The sequence below is a fragment of the Xenopus laevis genome, chromosome 5L (assembly GCF_017654675.1).
Source record: "Xenopus laevis strain J_2021 chromosome 5L, Xenopus_laevis_v10.1, whole genome shotgun sequence".
Lineage (NCBI taxonomy): Eukaryota > Metazoa > Chordata > Amphibia > Anura > Pipidae > Xenopus > Xenopus laevis.
The window spans coordinates 81,569,865-81,593,479 of NC_054379.1; the positions used below are offsets into that span (position 1 = coordinate 81,569,865).

At 39.4% G+C, this 23,615-nt stretch overlaps 1 protein-coding gene across 3 annotated transcripts in view; it reads left to right on the forward strand.

Annotated features, from left to right (window-relative positions):
• sesn1.L (sestrin 1 L homeolog) overlaps positions 1-23,615 on the forward strand; it is a 136,777-nt gene that overhangs the window by 111,570 nt on the left and 1,592 nt on the right. The window contains 9 exon segments of one of the 3 annotated variants that reach the window (NM_001086400.1): positions 12,448-12,753; positions 17,489-17,554; positions 18,757-18,957; positions 19,166-19,348; positions 19,755-19,991; positions 20,685-20,829; positions 21,051-21,163; positions 21,857-22,047; positions 22,634-22,778. In NM_001086400.1, coding sequence (NP_001079869.1) covers positions 12,676-12,753; positions 17,489-17,554; positions 18,757-18,957; positions 19,166-19,348; positions 19,755-19,991; positions 20,685-20,829; positions 21,051-21,163; positions 21,857-22,047; positions 22,634-22,778 — 1,359 coding nt within the window. In that variant the 5' untranslated portion in view covers positions 12,448-12,675. 3 annotated transcript variants of the gene reach the window in all.

Sequence of the window (23,615 nt, forward strand, 5' to 3'; positions counted from 1 at the left end):
GATCAATGAATGTAACAGTTGATTGCCGAATGCTGGTATTTCATTCCAGAATATATTTCATGAGCAGACTTGTACATACAAAGTATCAATGCCCTTGACAGATTTGAGTTAAAGGAGTTAATCAGTCAAATCATAGCATACAGAAGGATACACTAAGGAATCCAAGCAGTGAAATTCTAACACTTCTGTACTTTCATTACCCTTAGAATCTCAAATATGTCACTTCATTCTACTTACATGCAAATAACCACATTTGCTACATTCCAATCTTCTTTAACACCTGACACATAGTACACACACCATAGTATTCTTTCTGTCTCTTGGTCTTTTTTTATGCCTGGAATGGAATTTCATATTATTATTTTAACTGTATTCTTATTGAAGAATTCATCTTGTTTTTGTCAGCCAAATAGTAAATGATGTAAACATGGCTGCTTCCCTGATAGATCATGCATACGTGAGGCGTTGTGTAATACAATTAAAAGATTGGGTTACAGAGCCAGGGATTAGCAATGGAACGACTTTCTAACATGCCTGATGCCTCACGGAGAGACCTACTTTTGAGGCCTACTTTTGAGTAGGCCTCAAAACTTTTAGTCAGGAAAAAGCACTGCTTAAATCCACTGAATCCACTATTTTTCAACAGCTGACCAGTAAATGTTACCTGCTGACTGGTTGCTTTGCAGCAGATATCGGATATGCTTTACTCCACGCTTACAAAAAACAGTTGTAGGAAAGTTGAAAATCCACTCCAAGTGCCCCTGCTATTTGGCTGCTAGGGCATACCTCCCAACTGTCCCTTTTTAGGAGGGACAGTCCCTCTTTTGACAGCTCAACCCGCAGTCCCTCATTTGTACTGGAAAGTCCCTCTTTTCTCTGCACTGAACAGCCAGAAAAAGAAACAAAGTTTCTCACTTAATTGGCTTTTAGCAGAGAGCCCAGAATAGCTAACAGGTGCAAATAAGATACTTTGTAACAATTTTGAGACACAAAAACACAGTTTAGATAAGGAGAAATATTTTCAAACTTTCATAACCTGCCAAATTTTGTAAAACATACATGGTAATTAGGGGGTGTGGCCACAGAAAGGAGTGTGGTCAAAAAATTGCTGCGCTGCATGCGGAAAAAATTTTTTTGTCCCTCTTTTTACTTCCAAAATGTTGGGAGGGCTTAATTAAATTAGCAAACAGGCAGCAGTTTGGAAGGGCAGAATATGACTGCTTCTTCTTCTTTTATACAAAAAAATAACCTGATTAATTAGAAGGCCCCTAAACAGGAGTTTCAGCCAAACAAAAGTTTCAGCTAAATACACAGAATAATTGTATTGGTAAAATTACAGTTGTGATTAGTGTGCTGCTTTTAATGTATCACTTTCAGCACAGGACATTCCATACAAGGCATTTGTAAATGTTGCAGCATGGAAACAATAATCGCTTTTATATACAATATTCCAGGGAGAAAAGAGTTAATCATCTTGTTGTTCTCTATAGGCCAAACAATAACAACCACAAAAGTAATTCAAAATTCAACAAGCAGAAAATCCATTTAGCGCTGTTGAATTCACTGCAGAGGATGGATTTTGACCAAGCAATATACAGTATGCATCTATGGTTGTTACTAAAACCACAACTGTTTCAAGGGACAGTAATTATTTACAATTAATATACTGTAACTATGCATTCATAAAAACAATAGAGCACATTTATCAAAGATTAAGATTACATGTATTTTTATCATAAAAAACCCCCCCCAAAAACGGTGTTTTCCTGCAGATAGACTTTGGTGTTTATCAAGTTTTCTCATGCACCTGCCAAGATTCATTTAAACTATTGCATATATCTAAAGTGAGTTATTTAAAGGACCAGTAACATCAATTTTTTTAATTAAAAAATTTGTTAGCGTAGAACGAAAAAAACCCACAAAGACATATTAAGGGGCACATTTACTTAGTTTGAGTGAAGGAATAGAATAAAAAAAGCTTCAAATGATTTTTTTGGCTACTTCAACCATCGAATTGGCTACTTCGACCTTCGACTTCGAATCGAACGATTCGAACTAAAAATCGTTTGACTATTCGACCATTCGATAGTCGAAGAACTTTCTCTTTAAAAAAAACTTCGACCCCCTACTTCGACAAGTAAAACCTACCGAGGTGCAATGTTAGCCTATGGGGAAGGTACCCATAGGCTTTCTAAGCTTTTTTTGGTCGTAGAAAAATCGTTGGATCGATGGATTAAAATCCTTCGAGTTAGAAGGATTTAATCGTTCGATCGAACTAATTGCGGTAAATCCTTCGACTTCGATATTCAAAGTCGAAGGATTTACTTTCGACCCTATGTAAATCTGCCCCTTAGTCTTTATTAAGAAATAACTTACCGAAACTCCGCTTGCGCTCCTCTTCAGGAAAGGCGAACATTTCTCCTCCCTGCTTTCCTTATAGGAGATAGCCAGGGAGGAGAAATCGAGCGCCGCATGATGGATCGTCACCTTTTCTGAAGAGTAGCGCAAGCAAATTTTCGCTTAGTTATTTCTTATTAAAGACAACGATTTAAACGTTTACTATGTCTTTGTGTTTTTTTTTATTCTACACTAACAATTTTAGTGCTCCAGCTCGCTCATTATGTGCATGTGTGATGTAGGAATGGCGAGTACGCTGACCAAACCAATCGTATTCTGTGTAGCTTATCTGTTATCTGCTGTGCAAACATGGTTTCAGCTTGAATAGTAACCCTCAGGATAATGCAGGAAAATAATCAGTGGAGTAACTACTGGGGGAGCAGGGGGTGCGATTGGGCCAGGGCCCGCACCCCCTCAGGGCCCCCCGGCAGCTCGCACGCCACTGACTCCTGTGGAATTGCGGGCAGAAAAAAAACGTACGGAGGGGGCGGGGGGGGGGGGGCGGTTGCACATCCTGCGCCAGGGAGATAAACACAATTCTTCCACCTTGCAGTAGCACAGATCATACACTGGGGCTCATTTATAAACACTGGACAATCGAGTCCGATTGATTTGAAGCACATGCATAAGTAAGTATATTTTAATACACCAGGTGTGCGCATGGTTTAGCAACCCATCCAGGGATGAAAAGGAATGTGTCTATACTAAGAACAACCCTTTGATTATAGTATGTAAACTACAGAACTTTATTTGCGTATTTCACAAGCAATTCTGCAGAATATTTTGAGGGTATTATGGCACAAGTCTCCTTCAAATGATATTTCAGTGTGATTTATATTGTAGACAGTTGGGATTAAAGAAAATACTTAGCTGGTCTTGTAAACACTTTAAAAGGACTTGTGTACCTTATACAGTAAATTGTTTTACTAAAACCAGATGTAAAAATAAGCACATTTTATTTTGTTTTTTTCCATATCTACACTGCTTTTTTTGATGCTGCAATATATACAGTATACACAATAGAGTGATATTTTGGGTTCCCCCGGACCCTTCATCAAGCCTCATGATTTTACCTTGACATACATGCCAATACAGTAGGTTGCTTTTATTCTCTATATATATATATAAAAGGAATTATTTCTGTGATACTGTCCGGTCTGGATTTTCTAAACATTGTTCTAAAAGAACAGAACTAAGCACTTACTTCCTATGACCTCTGTTAAAGTTTATTTGCAGAAACCTCCCATTCCCTTTTTTGGATCATATGACTCAGTGTAAAAAAAAGCAACTGTTACTGATCCAACTGTTAACTGGTTATGCCAAGAGCTTGCTAGGTTACTTCCCTCATTAATCAACAATCTATTAAAGGGAACATGCAATTGCTTGAATAAGTTTCACCAAAATGTAAGCAGAACAGAGTGCTTGCACGCATTGTATGTTACTTTCTATCCTTTCCTGTTGGGAGTTTGTAGTTACCCATTGCTATAGATGTCCATTGGTAGTAGTGGATTACCAGGGTAGTCATTCCACAAAACCTCTTTTTATTCTTTAACACAGGGATGGATAACATCAACCAGTCAAATGAGTCATAATTTAATAAAAGCTTTCGCTAAACTTTAAAGCAGGCCGGACTGGAAATCTGTGGGTTCTGGCAAATGCCAGAGGGGCTGCCATAAGATGCCATAAAGTCACTATTTAGTGGGCTGGACAGACCGGTCTGTACGTGGAATGCCTGGGTCTATTTTGACACCCAGGCCCGGATTTGTGGCGAGGCCACATAGGCCCGGGCCTAGGACGGCACATTTTTGGGGGCGGCATGCCGCCCAGCCGCTCTGTGGGGAGCCTTTGCTCCCCAGTGCTGTGGCACTTGCATGCTGGCGCTTTTGTGCCAGCGTGTGGTAGTGCGGGCGGGCGCTAGGACCGTGCGGATCGCATGGCCTAGGGGCGCCCGCCCAGCGAATCCGGCGCTGTTGACACCCAGTCCAGACCAGTAAAGCATTATTGTCAGGCAGTGTGGCAGTTCAGTTGTGTAGCCATTGTCTCCTTGGAAGGTAGTTTTCACATAAGATATCAATTGGTATGTCCACACAGAAACACAACTCTACCTAAGCTATTATCATTGGCATATGGCATGGGGCAGGTTTACTTTATTTTACCACTGAGCCCAGGACAAAGATTAGATACAAGCAGTCTTTCTCGCACACACTGGCCCTCTTGACTGATGCCTGACAAAGGAGTTCTCCCCGAAACGTTGCATCACACAATAAACAGCAAGGGCTTGCCCTGCTAGCAGTATCCTTGTGTGCCGGTGTATTTTTCACGTCCCCAGGACAAAGATCTCATTGGTGGGCCCCCACAACCATAACTCGGGCATGTTACATTATTTCATATAATACAGTGTGATACAAGGGACTTCACTAAGAGCTAAACATCACTGATTAAATTAAGCACTATTTATAAGGATATATTTTACAGGTAATTCATGGTATCCTTATAACAACTGGCCACAATAAGGGGACGTCTTAATTCAGAATACTGACGGAGTGAAACCCGCCTCATAATATTACTACTGCAGATGAAAACCCAACGGTTTGGGGATCTCAGAAAGCAACATGTAGGGGGTTATTTACTAAACTCTGAATGTTTAAAAATTGCTGATTTTTTTTTATAAAATCGGACTTTTAGAAAATCACAACTTTTTCAGAATTTATTAAACCCTGAGGATGGAAAAGTCAGAATCTGAAAATCTGGCCTCTCAGACCTGTCAAGGTTGCATATAAATCAATGGGAGAAGTCCCAATGATTTTTTGATGTGCGCTGGGTTTCATGCAATACCCCGAGTTTTTCGAAGTTTTGGGGTGAAAATTATTTTAAAAAATCAGGAAAATCGTGAAAATTGCATGAAAAAGTCCGAAAAATTTGTGAAATGCAAAAATGTGGGACGTTTCGGCCCACATTGAAAAAGGCCCTAATGTGGGCCGAAACGTGGATACGCATTAAAGCAGTGATCCCCAACCAGTAGCTCGTGAGCAACATGTTGCTCTCCAACCCATTGTATGTTGCTCCCAGTGGTCTCAAAGCAGGGGCTTATTTTTGAATTCCAGGCTTGGAGGCAAGTTTTGGTTTCATAAAAACCCGGTGCACTGCCAAACAGAGCCTTAATTTAGGTTGACAATCCACATAAGGGCTACTAAATGGCCAATCACAGCACTTATTTGGCATCCCAAGAACATTTTTCATTCTAGCGTTGCTCCCCAACTCCTTTTATTTCTGAATGTTGCTCACGGGCTCAAAAGGTTGGGGATCCCTGCATTAAAGAATAAAGACACATTTATTCACTTGATTATGGAGTGCGAGTCCATTTACTGATATATATATATATATATATATATCATCCTCATTTATTTACAACCACTGTATGTACCTAAAAATATTATAGCTGTCACTCATCTGTACAAACAACAGCAAGTACAGAACTGTTATGTACCCACAGCAAGTTTTGCCATTGCAGTCTATTTAGAAGGATGTACACTGAAGAAAGTATTTACTTTTAATTGAACTGGGGTTTCTTGCCCAAATCAACTTTTCATTTTTAATATAGTTATATTAAATTGCAAGGTACAGTAAGCTGTCTTCTGATGTACATGCTGTAGCTTGTGGTCTAACTGAGGATGCTGGGACTGGCGTTACAATCTACAACAGCTGGGGGGATATGCATTTGACATTCTATATTTATAGTGGTTTAATCAATGGCAGTGGCATAACTAGATGGTATTGGACCCTTCATCAAATTCAATTTATGGCACTGAAACCATAGATATACTGAAAATGCTCACTAATGAGGGCCTTACAGTACCATCTACATTCCTGGGCCCCTCTGCAACTACAGGGTCTGCTTTCTATCTAAAAATACAGGGGGGATTGTGGGAGCACTCCAAGGCTAAATAAAAATGTGTTTAATTACAATGGAAGTGAAACTGATTTGTCCAATTAATTAATGCACATTCCCTGGTCCCCTGTCTCATAAATAATTCAGTATATATGCAAGTGCATGTGTTTACAAAAACAGGGGTTTGTAGTTACAAAGTTATGGCCCCTGGTTGATGGCATGGATTCTGGATAGCTGTCTCTGCTGATGACAATTTGATCTGATATTGGCTAATATAGTTGGTTACCCTCTGAATGCCAAGTGTGAAATAAAATCTTGTGCATGTCAGCAAGGAGCTGATGTAAGACTAAGACATAATTGCACCAAGATATATTTCAAGGCTGCCCTTAATATTGTTTTTAGCTTGCTGAATCTGATACCGCTCTTGGTTTAACAGTCATGTATTTAATTTGAGCCTTTTCACAGTAAAAAAAGAAATCTAGCAAATACATTAAAAAAAAATCACAATTTAAGGCAATATTATATGAGCCAGCTATCCACAACTTAATTGGTTCAGTTTATAGGTAGGCCTGTAGTGGCCTCAGTTTTTTACTTTTTGTGTTTAGATGTGTCTTTTCCAAAATACACGAATCAAGAAGAGCACAGTCTTTCTAAATGTCTGGCCATAGGTTGTGAACTATAAGATTAACATATAGTATGATGTAGACCTCACAACTGGAAATCTACTGGAACTGATATAACAACTACTTGAACACTACACCAAAAAAATCTCAAGACCTAATATTAAATAAAATAGATTTATCCCCTTTTAAGTGAAATCTGGATATGCGTTTACTTCTGAGCTATATTCTAGTCTTATAGTCATGACCAAAGTCTTTTTTTCCCAAAAAGAAAAGAAGTTAAAGGGCAGTGATTATTTTGAATCCAGAAAAAATAATGATGTAAAACCTGGATATGCTGCACATGTAAGCAGTGATCTTTGGCAAGGAAAGAATATAACGCACACCCTTCCTCTGCTGCTCCAATAACTGACCTTCTGTGCAACTAACGCATGAGAACAGGATCACGAGGGAAGCACCTTTAATCTACTGAAGGTTTTTAACTCCTGAGTAGTGCTACTGTATTCATTATGTTTAACAGGTAAACCCATCCCCAAGGGGTTCTGCTGGCCTTAATGTCAGTTTTTGCATTTTTATAAATACTTATTTTGAAACATAAAGCAGTGAATATCCATGATCCAGTTAAACTCTCAAATTATAGAATTATAACATAACCAGTGGCGTAATTACAATACAGCAAACTCAATGGGCGGGGGTCCACAGGGGGAACCCTCATTAGTACAATAAAGTTAGCAGTCCACCACAAGTAAGTGAGAACACCACTACGGGTTAGTACTGAGCACCCAAAATTTTTATTGGGAGGGGGGCTGGTTGGTCGCAGTTGTGCCACAGGTTACTTCAACTCTAACTTAACTTAAAGTGGTTGTTAACTTCTAAACACTTTTTTCAATTCAGTTGTTTTCAGATTGTTCCCCAGAAATAAAGACTTTTTTCAATTACCTTCCATTGTTTATTTTTTACTGTTTTTCCGAAATCTTAGTTTAAAGTTTAATGTTCGTGTCTGGTGTTTTAGTCTGGCAGCTCAGTAATTCAGGTGCAAACTGTTACAATTTTGCAACATTTAGTTGATACATTTCTCAGCAGCATCTCTGGAGTATTAGCAACTATTGTATCAATTCTAACAGCTGCCTGTAATGAAACTCAGGGATTCAGCTCAGAAGGGACAAAGATAAGAAATGTATCCATTAAATTTGTCAATTTAGAACAGTTTAAAAGGTCGGCGATCCCCTTTGCCAGAGCTGCTTTAGAAGGCGAGAAATGACACTTTACACGTCAATATTTGAAAAACGGTCACAAATAGAAAATAGTATAGTAATTGGAAAAAGTCGTTATTTCTGGTGATCTATCTGAAAACAACTAGTTGTTTGAAGGTGAACAACCTCTTTAATATGCTACAGAGAAGTCTGCTCTAAATTTGTGAAAATTCCTATAATGTACTGCTTAAATTGCTGCATATTGCCAAAATATTTATATTGTAACATGTGGCTGCTCGGGACTGAGCCACATCCAAAATCCATTGAGGAGCTGCAAGAGTCAGGGACATAAATACTGGTCCTAACTTTGAAGCAAAGCCATAAGCAATATATTTACTAGGATAACCACATAACTGTACTGGACAAACTTTATACCAGCCACATAACAGCACTTTTTTTTACCACTGTACTAACACGACACTTAAATACTTTATACCACCCACATAACAAATCCGCACTAGCAATGTGCCACCCACATAAATGCACTTTACAAGCAGTACACAAGATTTGTTTTGGCACAAATGAGAGATATACAAACACCATCCATACTTTATATCCTCACCCCCCCCCACACACACACACATTAGCAGAGCTATAGACTTTTTGATGATGCTATCATGCTTCTGAATTTTGTCTAATGCAGGTATGAAGCGTCAATATTTTATAATTCTCTGATTCACAGAAATCATGATAAATTCACAAAGATGTATGTCCGAAATCTGTTGTGTTCCACCATCTTTTCAAATGTGTCAGCATACAAGTATCGTATCTTTTCCCTTAAAATAGGGATGCGAACACTTTATAGGGGATTTGGATGAATTCCAAGATTCAGATTCTGATGCTATGTTTGAAGCAAAGCTGTAAGCAATATATTTGCTAGTACAGCCATATATTGTAACTTTGTCAGGTTCTGCTCTGGTTCTTGCCACTAACGCTACCCTCATATAAATAAAGAACTCACTGCACTTTATAGGACATGTAGACCACAAATGCCAGTGCTGAAGAACTTTAACCTTTGTGCACGAAATTTAGGCTGATGACAGTAGCTCACAACAATAATGAAAGAAGTTGGCTATCACTATATATTTTATTTATGTTACCACTTACTAAACATTATTTATTTATTAGAAGTCAGCTTGAAATTATGTGACCTATAAAAACACTCAACCTACTCCCCATTGACTTGTAATATACAGGTATGGAACCTGTTATCCATACTGCTCTGAATCTGGGGTTTTCCAGATAAGGGGTCTTTACGTAATTTGGATCTCCGTCTGCTTAAAAATAATTTGAACATTAATTAAAGTCAATAGGATTGTTCTTTCACTGATAAGGATTAATTATGTCTTAGTTAAGATCAAGTACAAAATACTGTTTAATTATTATTAATTTAGAGAAAAAGGAAATCATTTTTAAAAATATGAATTATTTCATTATAATGGAGTCAATGGGAGATGACCTTCATAATTTGGAGCATTCTGGATAAAGGATTTCCAGATAACAGTTCCTGTAGATGTACTCATCCATTTTCCAGTATACAAACATAGCTGATGCACATTGATTGCTTTGTTCCCACCAGACTACCAATATACCCTCTCATGACAATTGATGTGTGACAGTGTGTGACATGTGTAACAGTGGATATAATGTAATAGTATGTGCAAAGTTCAGTTCTAGTTACCCATAGTAACCAATCAGCAGGTACCACTTACTGACATGCTATTAGAAACTCACACATGGGACCTGGAGCCAACTTTGCAATGTATCTTACATATTACAATAGGTGCCAGTGGCGTAACTACCTGGGGGAGCAGGGAGTGCGATTGGGCCAGTGCCCGCTCCCCCTCAGGGCCCCCCGGCAGCTCGCGTGCCACTGACTCCGGCGGCAGAAAATGACGTATGGAGGAGGGCGGGGGCCCGGCTGCATGTCCCGCCCCCCTCTATTTACGTTACTGCCAGGTCCCTAGAATATTCCAGGATCTGGAAACAGTGTAAAACAAGTTAATGTATGTATCACCCTCATAAGGTTACCTGTTCTGTGTAGCTTCTTTGTGAAAGTACCTGAAAGTTGGCTGAACAAAATCACCCATAAGTACTGCACTACCGTGGCAAGTGAGGAACCCGTTTTGGGTAAAGCAGCATAGCAAATATCCATAATTTACTGGCAGAACTTTATATGAGCTTGTTCACATAAGCCTATGAAAAAAGGTTGCATAAACAACCAGAAATAAACTTCCAAAAATAAATATGTTTTTTTTTACTCAGACAAACCTGATTCCAAATTATCCTGATGAACCATTTCACAACCATCCTTGGGTTCGCAACGTCTTGCAACTCCTTCCATCACCTTGTTCCTTTGTGAATTGATGAATTCTGGGACTTGAATTCTCTTTGCTATAGTGGTTGGTGCACAGATTCTTTGGAAAGCAGAGGGACTTCAAGTCCCAGAATCACTTTACAATGGTAAGGGTCGGAGTTCATTAAACTGTGATCCTAAGGAGGGTGGGGAACTGTTCCCATCAATCATGACGTACTATCATGGTTTCCTTTCAATCTGTGAAATCAGGTAGTAAAAAAAATACATTTAGATATATTTTTGACACTTCAGAGTGTTTTTTTTTACATAATCCCAAATAAAAGAGCTCATGTCAAAAGGGTGAGGGGAAGCATATTTTGGTTATTGAATGAAATTGGTTGTATAGTTTTTAATGGACCATCATGCTGATGACTAATAAATAGGGATACACGGAATACAAGATTCGGTTCGGGATTCGGCCAGGATACGGCCTTTTTCAGCAGGATTCGGCCGAATCCTTGTGCCTGGCCGAACCGAATCCTAATTTGCATATGTAAAATAGGGGCGGGAAGGGAAGGGCAGGTAGGGAAGGGCGGGTAGGGAAATCCCATGACTTTTCATCACAAAAGAAGAATCTTTTCCACTTTTTCCTTTTCCTGATTCGGTTTGGTATTCGGCAGAATCTTTTACCAAGGATTCAGGGATTTGGCTGAATCCCAAATAGTGGATTTGCTGCATCCCTACTAATAAATGTAGTGACCTGGAAGTAGGGTTGCCACCTGCCCGGTATATTACTGGACTGGCCAGTAAAAATTAAACTTGATCCCAATGTTATTAATAGGAGAAATGCATAAAAATATAGGAAGGCCGGTATTTCTTTCAAGAAAAGGTGGTAACCCTACCTGGAAGTGGGAAGTGCAAAGGTGAACATCTGCTCTCACACAAGCTATAATACACTACAGCAGCAACAGGACAAATGGTAAAATACATTTAATATACTGTATAACTGCTTTCAATGAAAAAGAGCAAACTGAAAGGAACAGTTGTTGTGGGGATGATACAAGGCACATTGCTTTCTACTTATGTTGGAAGTGGCCCAGGCCTCTGGATTATTAACCACATATAAATAGACTGAGCTGCTTATTTCTCTTCATTCCATCAACCCCCCCACCAAACCAGTTTGGCCCCCATCTTCCTTCTAATTGAGTTTCATATTTGTTGCACACAGGCAGGCACAGCAAGTGGCTCATAAAAGTGTTATTGGCAGAGACACACGTCCCTCTCTATACAAAGAGTCGGACTGGCCAACAGGGATACCAGGAAAACTCCTGGTGGGCCCCTGGTGTCAGTGGTCCCTCCTGTTTCTAAATATTTGGCCTATTTCATGGCCATTACCTATTTCTATGAGACTAACAAAGAGACTAAAGAGATGGAATAATAGATTATAGCATGTAAATGAAAGACTAGCAGAATAGAGGTTGTGTGAGGAGAGAAATTATAAGATTAGTGAGAGCGGCCCCTGATCTAAGGTCTTTTTGTGGGCCCCTGGTGGCCCAGTCCGACAGAGAAAGCACATAAAGCCATTATCTAATAAAAAAAAGGCAAAGATAACTCCCTTGTGTCTGTGCTCTCTGGGGAGCTCTGTGAAGTGTTTCCTTCTACCTGTTTTCTCCAAACCTGTGTGCAGCACCTACGTGGTTAAAAAATGAAAATGTTTGCAAAGCCTGGTGTTTTTCAGAGACTGTTGTTTTCCACAAGCTGCAGCGCACACCCCCATTACGTCAGGATGGCACTGATCCCCCGCCTACTCCTCAATCTGACTTTTTTTAATGTTCGGCATCGGATTGGCGGCTGTAGCCATGCAGTTTCTGTATGCTCCGTTTCATTGGTTTATCCTCACAAGGGGGTGTGCTGGTCATGCAGGCCCCGCCCTCCTTCTGGCTGTTGTTTATTAGTCTGTGTGAAGGGCCGTGCTCGGTGCCAGTGTGCTGGGGAGTTGCAGGCAGCGGAGCTCTGGGTGGTCGGTAACTACCGTGACATTGTGTGTTGTGGAACATTATCGTCAAGAAGTGTAACATCATTTTATAAACCCCAGTCAGCTCCCAAAAGCGAAGCCTGTCAGAGAGGGGAAGTAAAGCTTTTGTGTTAATAAAGCAGCCCCGCATTGCCTGTCCATTAGCCGAGCGAGCTTTGTCTGCACACTGACAGGACGTGAGGACGATGAGGTTATCTCCCCGGGCAGCTCTCTCATCTCCAGAGATCATTTGCAGCCGCTGCAGCCAGTCCTGTAACAACAAGGTAAGAAAATCAGCCTCCCCCCTCGCCTGTGTGAAGTTAAAGGGACAATAGACGCCCGTGCAAACAATACAAGATGCCTGTTGGTTGGCAGAAGGTTGGCATCAAACGTTCTACTGGCTTTTATCATTAATTCACCTTAGTCACACTAATGGGTAATGGTTCCTTTCAATTCAAATGGATGGCAGCTTCAACTCATACATCCCTGTGAATGTGACCTTGTGTATATGTCTTCTATAAATGGCACTTGTATATATGTCTTCTATATAAATGCCACCATGCTGTAACAAAGCCATTGCTGCTGAGAGATCTGGGCTACCAGTGGTCTGTGCTTGGCTTGTGCTGATCCCCCATTGATCACTGCTGTTAGTGTTCCAGGTCACTAATAGGATAAAGTATGTTACCCATGGAATCTGGAAGCAGAATAGTGCTGCTCCCCTTGCCAGCGATGCTCTTCTCTGTGCTAATATGGATATCTCTCAATGCATACGTGCCCACCTGGAGTGCCAGTCCTTTATGTATTTTATGTTTTACTTACCCGACTGTATGTACAGTAATATGACGACTGAATGCTACAGCTGTTCCTTTGTGGGCTGCTGATGACTGTATGTCGCTGCATTTGCTTCCATGCCCTTATTTATTTTAACGAGTCAAGTAAAAGGTATTATCATCTGTAATATCCTCCGCAGTGACAAAAGGTACCTGCTTCTGTTTGCAGTCCAGACATAATCAACCTCTCAAAGTTCTGGAAAGCTGAGTTTAGTAACAGATTTGTGGGGTGGATGGGGAATGGTAGCACAGCAAAGAATATGTCATGGCAATTTTGCAGACCCGTTGATATGAGCAGTGAGATTTAATGATTCGCACTCGGGCTGTTGCTGTACTACAACTCCCACCACCCTATGAGAAATGGATCCCACAGCAGGTCGTAGGAGATTTAATTCAGTATTTACTGTTGTTTATGGGCTACACCATCCTACTGAAACAGGGTTTTATGAGCTACACCATCCAACTGAAACAGGGTTTTATAGCTATCTATTACAGTGGGCACTAATCTTACATTTTGTTTGTGTAAGCCATGCCCATCTGCATTACAGAGTTGTTAAAGCCAGTTCTTCTTAGCATCTAACCCTACCCCTTCCTGGCCCCAGTATTCTGCTGCCTGACCCCTTCCTCTTGGGGTTTTTTTACAGGCTTGATAAAAAGCCTGAAGACTCCCCCTCTCCCTATCCCTTTTAAGCTTTGTACTCAGCCTTTTTCTAATATTAAACATATTGCTTTTATAATTTTGTTGATTGAAATAATTTTTTTAAAGGTTGTGGCCCACTAGTCTTCCGATCTCACTCGCTTACAGTCAAATGCCAATGGATCTTAGCAGGTCATGACCCACTGACAAGCAAAACGGGAAGGTCAGAGATTAGTCCTGTTCCCACAAATATTGGCAATAAACCCACCGGGAGGTATGGCTATTTGTAGCCCTCCCTATTGCTGTTGACTGGTATGGAACCTTAGTGACACCTGCCATTTTCATTGGAAGTCGTGGCAATCTGAATGGCTAGTATGGCACAACCATTATCGATCCATGTTGCACCTTAAAAGAGCGCATCGTTGGATGAAATAAGCACAAATAATGACTTGTCACTGTCACAACTAGCCCCCCATTTATTGTTCTGTTACTTTGCCCTGGCAATGAACTGCAGTATATAATGCTTGTACAGTATAAAAGTTTTGTATACCAAAGGTAGATTTTGTGGTTACATTTGTATAGATAAATCACTGATGTCACAGGTCTAGGATCCAGAAACCAGTTGTCCTGCCAAACAAAATCTTTGTAATAATCTGTAAAGCACCATACAAATTGCTGGGGCTACTAAGAAAAATCATTAATTTCATGGCTTTAAGGGTATCTGCTTATGAAGTTAATTTAGTGGCACTGGCCACCCTGTATTGGCTTTTGCCACTGGGACTTTTTGGTTGCCAGAACATGTATGGACAAGCCTGTATGGGGAAAGTGCTGTCTATACTTTCACCAGAACATCCGTTTCATGATCGGGTAGGAGGCTTTGAACTGGTGCCAAACCTTTCAATTGTATGGCTCAGCACAAGCAGAGTGTTCCACCTGGGGGGAAGGAATCACCTGTGTTTTGGGTTTATGAGTTATTCTGCATGTAAAGCTGTAAATTCATTATGTATATATGTTGTATGATAAGTGGTACAAAAATGTCTGGCTTGGGTATACAGTCTCATTTAAATGAATAATGGCCGCATGTTTGTTTTGACTGGCACCTTCTTCTTTTCTTCTGATCCTAATCCAGACCCTGTGTATAATGTATGGGGGAAAAATAATAATAATAATAATAATAATATATATATATATATATATATATATATATATATATATATATATATACCATTAATCCTCTTTGGTTTATTGTATTAAGAATGAATAAATGCTCGGTATTACTGACAAAGCTGCATAATTGCTGAGTATTCAGTAAGCAATTTGGTGATGTAATGAAATGAGGATGCGTTGGCATGTAAATGGCAGTTACGGAGCTGCCTGGCATCTTGCTAACAGCACAGACAAGAGGCAATGCCTACCTGTGTATTAACAAAGATGTTTAGCAGAGGCACAGATGCGGCAAATACAGCGTGTTTTTAACCCAGATATATTGGGGATGCACCAGGATTATATCAAACCCTTCCTTTTTCTTATAATGATGTCATAATCTTTCTACATAGAGCGGCAATTTGTATCCAGTCTGCATTTCTGCCTCTGATACAGTTCTTTGTGCCTATACATTGAAGACGTCTTTTGTCAACAACTCGCCAATGTTTGTTCGCCCCACCTACTTTCTTGGGATGGTTTGAGGGAGGGTGGGGTGATTCTACTGGAAAGTTATAGATGGATAACTTTGATAGAGGATCCCGTTTTATAAGCGTATGTAGCAGAGATCCATGCAGTGTTATATAGGAAGAGTGTTCTACCTTTGTTTATGGGGTGTCTATTTATAAGATGAAGAGAGCTTGTTTTATCCAGAGGTTAAGTCATTTGCTGACAGAGAAATGATTAAAGCAAATGATGTGTTGGATTTTGTTTGTTTTTTTTCTTAGTGGGTTTGTTATTAGCTTATATTATGGGATAGGTACAGGCTCCACTTAGCATTTTGCCTAGAAACAGTAACATATACTAAATAAATATATCAATAGTAGTGCAGGTATGGGACCTGTTAATCAGAATGCTTGGGACCTCTGGATGAGGGGTCTTTCTATAATTTGGATCTTCATACTTTGTCTACTAGAAAATCATGGAAACATTAAATAAATCCAATAGGCTGGTTTGGCTTCCAATCAGGATTAATTATATCTTAGTTTGGATCAAGTACAAGCTACTGTTTTATTATTACAGAGAAAAAGGAAATCATTTTGAAAAAATTTGGATTATTTCATTATAATGGAGTCTATGGGAGACGGCCTTTCTGTAATTCGGAGCTTACTGGATAACAGGTTTCTGGATAACAGATCCCATACCTGTAGCATACCTCCCAACTGTCCCTTTTTCGGAGGGACAGTCCCTCTTTTGACAGCTCAACCCGCAGTCCCTCATTTGTACTGGAAAGACCCTCTTTTCTCTGCACTGAACCGCCAGAAAAAGAAACAAAGTTTCTCACTTAATTTGGCTTTTAGCAGAGAGCCCAGAACAGCTAACAGGTGCAAATAAGATACTTTGTAACAATTTTGAGACACAAAAACACAGTTTAGATAAGGAGAAATATTTTCAAACTTTTATAACCTGCCAAATTTTGTAAAACAAACATGGTAATTAGGGGGTGTGGCCACAGAAAGGGGTGTAGTCAAAAAATTGCTGCGCTACGTGCGGAAAAAAATTTTTTGTCCCTCTTTTTACTTCCAAAATGTTGGGAGGTATGCTGTAGTTTGAGTAGGTCTGTGTCTCCTGTACTGATTTCCAAGGGGGAGTTTGCATGCCGGCCGCTTTGCCACTAAGCCGGTGTATATAGTGAAAGCAGAGCCATGTTTCTAAGTGATAGTGCCTGACCCTCAAGTATCCAGCCAGGTACATGTAAGTCAATAGAGGTGATTGGAAGCATTTTGCTGCCCACTAACTGGAAATTGCCAAGGTAGCAAAACACAAAATTTCCCCAAGTGACAATGCACTTTAGTTGTCTAATAGCGGTTTATCAGAAGTACTGGGTCATGGGATGTCTTTATCATAAACATGGATACATTTACAACAAGGCTGCTTTGTGCCAGTGGAAGAGAAAGATGCAGATAAGCAGAGAGCTCAGATAAACATAGCTTTGCCTGCCAGGAAAGGATTTTGCCTTTTATTTCTTGTTTGTTGGAGTTTTGAACTTTAATATGTAAATCAAATGACACAATGGCTCGTTTTTTTCCTCTTACTGGTGCATTTCCTAATCAGGAAAATTGTATCATTTCAAGGGACATTTAAATTGGCAAAAATGAAAGCAGAGATTGACGAAATCAGCATTTTCCAGCTTGCAACATTTGCTTGCTCAATATTCTCACTAGCAAGTCATGATGAATTGTATTCCAGGTGCCTGAATGGGATTCCCAGTGCCTCAATGTGATTCCCAGTGCCCTATGGTATATTATGTTGACTGTACCATTGGAAAAAAACTGCTTTCACGTACTGGATCATTGTCTTTATGTTTAGACTTTAAATAAAAATAAGTTAATGGTTCTTTTTTCTCCCCAGGAACTAGGAATCCGAATTCCACGGCCACTAGGACAAGGGCCCAGTAGATTTGTTCCAGAAGAAGAGGTTAGTTGTATATTCTGTATAGAACTTACTATAAATGCGACAATGGATTTGTTTGACCTGCCAACCCAGTTCATCTAATGACACCATGGCAATATTTATCAGATACTGTACAAAAACAAGCAGCCAGCTGAAATAGAAGAGTTTTTGCAGAAGCTAGTAGGACTTTGCTCTTCTGAAAATACATTATGCAGTCCTGTTGTCTTCTATGACTGTGTGTGAGGTGCAGGCCAGAGTGGAGGCAAGTGGCCATGAAAAATAGCTGGAGGCAAAAAATGCTTGGGGAGAAGATTATTATGGCTTATCTTTCTTCCAGGCTTCCATAATGATTTTCAGACTCTTTCCTGGTTGCTAGTGTAATTATACTGGAACAAGGATGAAGCAGAGCACACTCCTCAATTTTGTATAAGAAGCCCCGGTGCACAACGTAGAGGGTGCGGCAATCCCCAGACAAATACTTCGCCCCGAAACGTTGCACGTCCGCACAAATAAATAAGCAAGGGGTCACCCTGCATTGCATTATACCTCGTGTGCCAGTGTATCCTTACCTGCTAGTGTAATTATGCCATGGCAACCAGATATAAGTTTGAGAATCGAACAACAAATGTAAATAGTTAAAATAAATAGTAATTGCTTATTTTCTGAGAATATTGTTGTCTACATGGTAGTAACATTACATTTTAAGATAAGGCATGACATACAGGTCTATTTCGGTTACTTTGCTGGCTGCATTTTCTAGGCACCCAGAAACAGTGGTATTAGCTGAGAATTGTCTGGCACGTGCTGACGCTATAAGAAGATTTCCATAAGGACAATGCAGGAAGATTTGGGGCATTTTGGCACTTGAGTTTGGCCTCCAAAAATTTTACAGAATGCCTGGAATTGACACATCTGCCATTATCCTAATAATCCTATGGATCCTTGTGTTGGTTTCATTGTGGCTTGGAGACTTTATATATAACACAGTTGTTGTTTTAGTGATGGCGTCCTTTGATATTAAGCTGGCAGTTTTGCAGACAACCCTGTAATGACCACAAGTTTAGGTTGTAGAGCGTTTTTCAGTGCATATTGCCTTGTAATGAAGCAGAGGTAAAAGTGAAGCAAATGTGATGTATCCTGAATAATTTACTCTTACAGTGAAACATTAAGCCTCGTATAGGAAACGAATGCAATTAAATCCGTGTAACTCATTCCCTTCCCTACAGATTCTGCAGCTGGCAAGTGAGGATGCAAATATGCATTCTGTGTTTGCCGACGCTTTCACAGATTTGGGCCGTTTAGACAACATTACCCTAGTGATGGTATTTCACCCTCAGTACTTGGAGAGCTTTCTGAAGACTCAGCATTACTTGCTGCAAATGGACGGACCCCTCTCACCCTGTTATCAGCACTACATTGGCATCATGGTGAGCGCATATAAACAGTATTTTTAACTTTTTAAAATGTTTTACTTTTGACCGCAGTCAAAATTCTTTTACTCGCTCCTGATCACTTTTCATTCTCCATTTAAAATAGCAGGTGCCATAACCAGACTTTTCTTGCTTTTAAGACACAGCGGTATATTTTTGTCTGATATAATGAAAACTGTGCTAATTTGTTGGTATTTATTTTCAGGCAGCATCTAGGCATCAGTGTTCCTATCTTGTTAATCTTCATGTCAATGACTTTATTCATCATGGAGGGGACCAAAAGTGGTTAAATGGCTTGGAGAATGCCCCCCAAAAGCTGCGTAACCTTGGGGAGCTGAACAAGATGCTAGCACATAGGCCGTGGCTCATCACAAAAGAGCACATTAAGGTAAGATAAGAAGATAGAAGATGAATGGTGATATTATTTGCTGATACACGTAACATAATCCTAATCTCCTCCACCCATATGTAACTAAATGCATAGAGTTTTCCCGGGTGCAGTAATTGTTTGGTTGCTATAAGTGACCAGAGGAATTTGTAATGTTAAAATGACGTCATGTTTTTTATGGCAATGTTTTACCTCTAGCACTATACAAGTTCTGATTAAATATGGCAACACTAAACAATACTTGCCAAAAGTTTTCACTTTAATTTTAGATTTAAATTTTTTTTTGCACAAGATCCTAAATCGAATGATGAATAATCTCTCGAATGCTCTACATCATGTATAATGCTATGTATATGATGATAATAATACTAATCATAATAATGCTTTGTTTCATTTTTACTTGCAGCAATTGCTAAAAGCTGGGGAACACAGCTGGTCTTTGGCAGAATTAATTCATGCAATCGTTCTTCTGGCTCACTATCACTCTTTAGCCTCTTTCACATTCGGTTGTGGAATTAACCCAGAAATACACAGTAATGGTGGCCACACCTTCCGCCCTCCATCTGTCAGCAACTACTGTATATGTGACATTACCAATGGCAATCATGGGACTGAAGGTCATCTTCCTGTTGGAATTGTGATGGTAAGTAAGGTGGTCCATGTTCTGTGTTTTACTGGCCAAAGATAGCTAAATGGAAAATATACCCCCTTTTGTGAAATTACCTCAGTAAGTTGGGCTTATATAGAAAATGTGCAAACTGAATGCACCTTAATGTATTAATTTTTAACACAGATATACCACAGATCAAAAGGAAACCATAATAGTTTGCTTGTGTTGCAGGGACCAGTTCTACAACCACCCCCTTCCTCACTTCACTTCCCTTGCTTTGTTCCATTGTGAAGTGAATGATTCTGGGACTTGAATTCCTCCAGAAAATAAAACACCCACTATAGAGAGCAGAGGGGTCCAAAGTCCCAGATTCTATCACTGCAATGGAACAAGGTAATGAAAGGTGGCCTGGAAATAGTGCTTACGAGTAACATGGCTTCCACTTAATGAGGTATTGGGTATGAATCAAGTAAACTGAGATTTATTTTTGGAAGTTACATAAAACCTCATGTTAAACAGGGGAGGGATGTATTTTCCCTGTAAAAGAATTGTCTTTGTTGGTGGAGATAAACAGCTGAATGTGTTTGAAACCTATTATGGGTCACGGCAGCTTTATTTAAATGATTTTCAGCTTGCTAGGCAAATGATAAGGTGCAAATGCACTGAAAGACTAAGCTTACCCTTTTTATATATCTATTATATAAATGTATGTACTCTTTCTTGCAGCCTACAGACTCCACTTGTGAGGTCGAAGCTTTGATGGTGAAGATGAAGCAACTTCAAGAAGGCAGAGATGAAGAAGAAGCAAGTCAAGAAGAGATGGCAACTCGTTTTGAGAGAGAGAAAACTGAAAGCATGGTGTTTTCTACAGGTACTACTTACAGTGCACTTGGATTCACTCGCCTTGTCTTGAGTGGTGTCCGTTTTTTTGCCCTATGTGAGGGAGTTTAGGTATGTTAAGTTTAATAAAGGGGACAATTAAAAATGGCAGATACTAACACAGTTAGGTATGCAAAACTGCATGTTTTTAAAACAGCAATGAGGATAATTGCCATTCTTTATTTAATTTTATTTGTTCTGTTTTTATAAAAGAAGATGAAGACCCTCCCCCGGATATAGATGTTTCCCGGCATTTTGAAGATACAAGCTATGGTTACAAAGACTTCTCCAGACGAGGGATGCATGTGCCTACTTTTCGAGTGCAGGTATAAATACATTTCAATATACTGCCTGTTTAACCACCAGTAACCCTTGCTACAACGCAAGCAATTCTTTTCAGAGCAAAACATAAAGATTTTTTTTTTTTTTTTTTTTTTTAAAGGAGAACTGAATTTCAACTCCATGCTGTGTATAACTGCACATATTAAAGCATTAAGTTACTTTCATTTATTGTTTAGCTGCAGAATTACGATAGTTTCATATTTTTGGTAGAGCCAAACAATTTGGCCAAGGAGGGTGCTTTTTTTTTTTTTTTTTTTAATTTGTAGAATAGACTAAATGAATATGCTATTGTCGGTATAGCTACCATTCAAGTATACATGCAGTTAAATAAGCTTTCACATACAGAATAAAAGAAATCTTTCATCTCTTTTATGTAAATCACATATATTTATCATAGAATATATTCTCACTTTGCATTGTAATAATTAGAATATTTGGATTTTAGACATCAGATTACTGTTTAGAAGTGTCAAAAGTGTTAATGGAATGACAATGTGAACCATGAGTCAAATGTCTTATTGAAGTCTTATTGAAGTTTGCTTCATCTTTATAGATTTAGCAGGTTTTCTTAAATTTATTTCTGCTTTAGAAAACTGAATATCTGATACATGTAGCCACAGCGGTTTATTCACTGATCCTAGGATATTTAGATGCAGTGTGATTTTTCTTACCGACAGGATTACAGCTGGGAAGATCACGGCTATTCACTAGTTAATCGCCTGTATCCAGATGTCGGGCAGCTATTAGATGAGAAGTTCCACATTGCTTACAACCTGACTTATAATACCATGGCAATGCATAAAGATGTGGATACTTCAACTTTAAGACGCGCAGTATGGAATTATGTTCACTGCATGTTTGGTATAAGGTGAGTGTCTGCACTTGTCTGTGCTTATTGTCATTTTCCAGTATAAACCTGGGCATACACTATAATATCTGCACATCCATTTGTTAAGTCAGGTCACCAAACCAGTAGTTATTGGTCTAGTTTTGCCACCTACGTAGTAAGCCAACATCAGATCATCATAATACCTTTCTGATAAAGACCATATCAACAGGATAGGACAAGATTTTTAAACCTGACCAAATACTCAGATAATATCTCTGGACCCTAAATGATTAAATAAGCTACTGACTTGGTCTGTAATTGCCAAATCAACAGCTAAAATCAGACCCTCTGCTTTATTGAATTACAATCATTAGAGATGTAGGCATAATCATTTATTTATATAAAGCCAACAAGGCAGCACTTTACAATCATTTATAACAAACAATAATCACATAAAAACAATCCATGACTCACCAGTTTAAAAAAAAGAAAATTAACATTATGAACAGTGAAATGTTTGTGATAAATAAGAATGAAAAACAAGGCTCTCTAGTGAACATTTAAGAAGCATACAATGTTTATGTGAAGTCTATATTTTAATATGCCATTTCTGTATAAATTACAGATATGATGACTATGATTATGGAGAAATCAACCAGCTACTGGATCGCAGCTTCAAGGTTTACATTAAAAATGTGGTGTGCAGTCCTGAGAAAACGTCAAAGAGAATGTATGATGGTTTTTGGAGACAATTTAAGCACTCTGAAAAAGTGAGTTTTGTTGGACAAGAAGCAATGACTTTTGTATACATCTTGTCTAGTTGTGATTGATGCTTTACAGCAGGGGGTCCCCAACTTTATCTGCGAGCCACATTCAAATGTAAAAAGAGTTGGGGAGCAACACAAGCAGGAAAATAGTTCCTGGGGTGCCAGGTAGCCGTATGTGGCCTGGCTTCTTCTTACTACAGGAAACTCTGTTCGGCAGTACACCAAAACTTGCCTCCAAGCCTGGAATTTAAAGATAAGCACCTGCTTTGAGGCCTCTGGGAGCAACATCCAAGGGGTTGGTGAGCAACCTGTTGCTTGAAACTAGGGATGCACCGAATCCAGGATTCGGTTTGTATTCGGCCATTTTCAGCAGGATTCGGTTCGGCCGAATCCTTGTGCCTGGCCGAACCGAATCCAAATCCTTAAAATCATGTGACTTTTCGTCACAAAACAAGGAAGTAAAAAAATATTTTTCTCTATTTTTCCCTCCCCCTCACTGATTTGCATAGGTTTCGGTTCGGTACTTGGCCGAATCTTTCACGAAGGATTCAGGGTTTCGGCCTAATCCAAAAAGTGGATTTGGTGCATCCCTACTTGGAACCTTGGTGTGTAGAACCTACATGAACCTAATAGCCAAGTGACACAATTAGCCAATTGGGTGAGAAATACAAAAATCATTTGCTAGGTTAGAACTCAGCCCCCAAATTGGTAGTGTTTGCACCTTTCTACTAGAGATTATGTTATTTAGAAGGAACCCTAGGTTCAACAGATACGAACAGAAACTGTGTTCCCATCGTTACCTCCGTCATTTGCAATATTGCACAATTATGACCAGGCGAC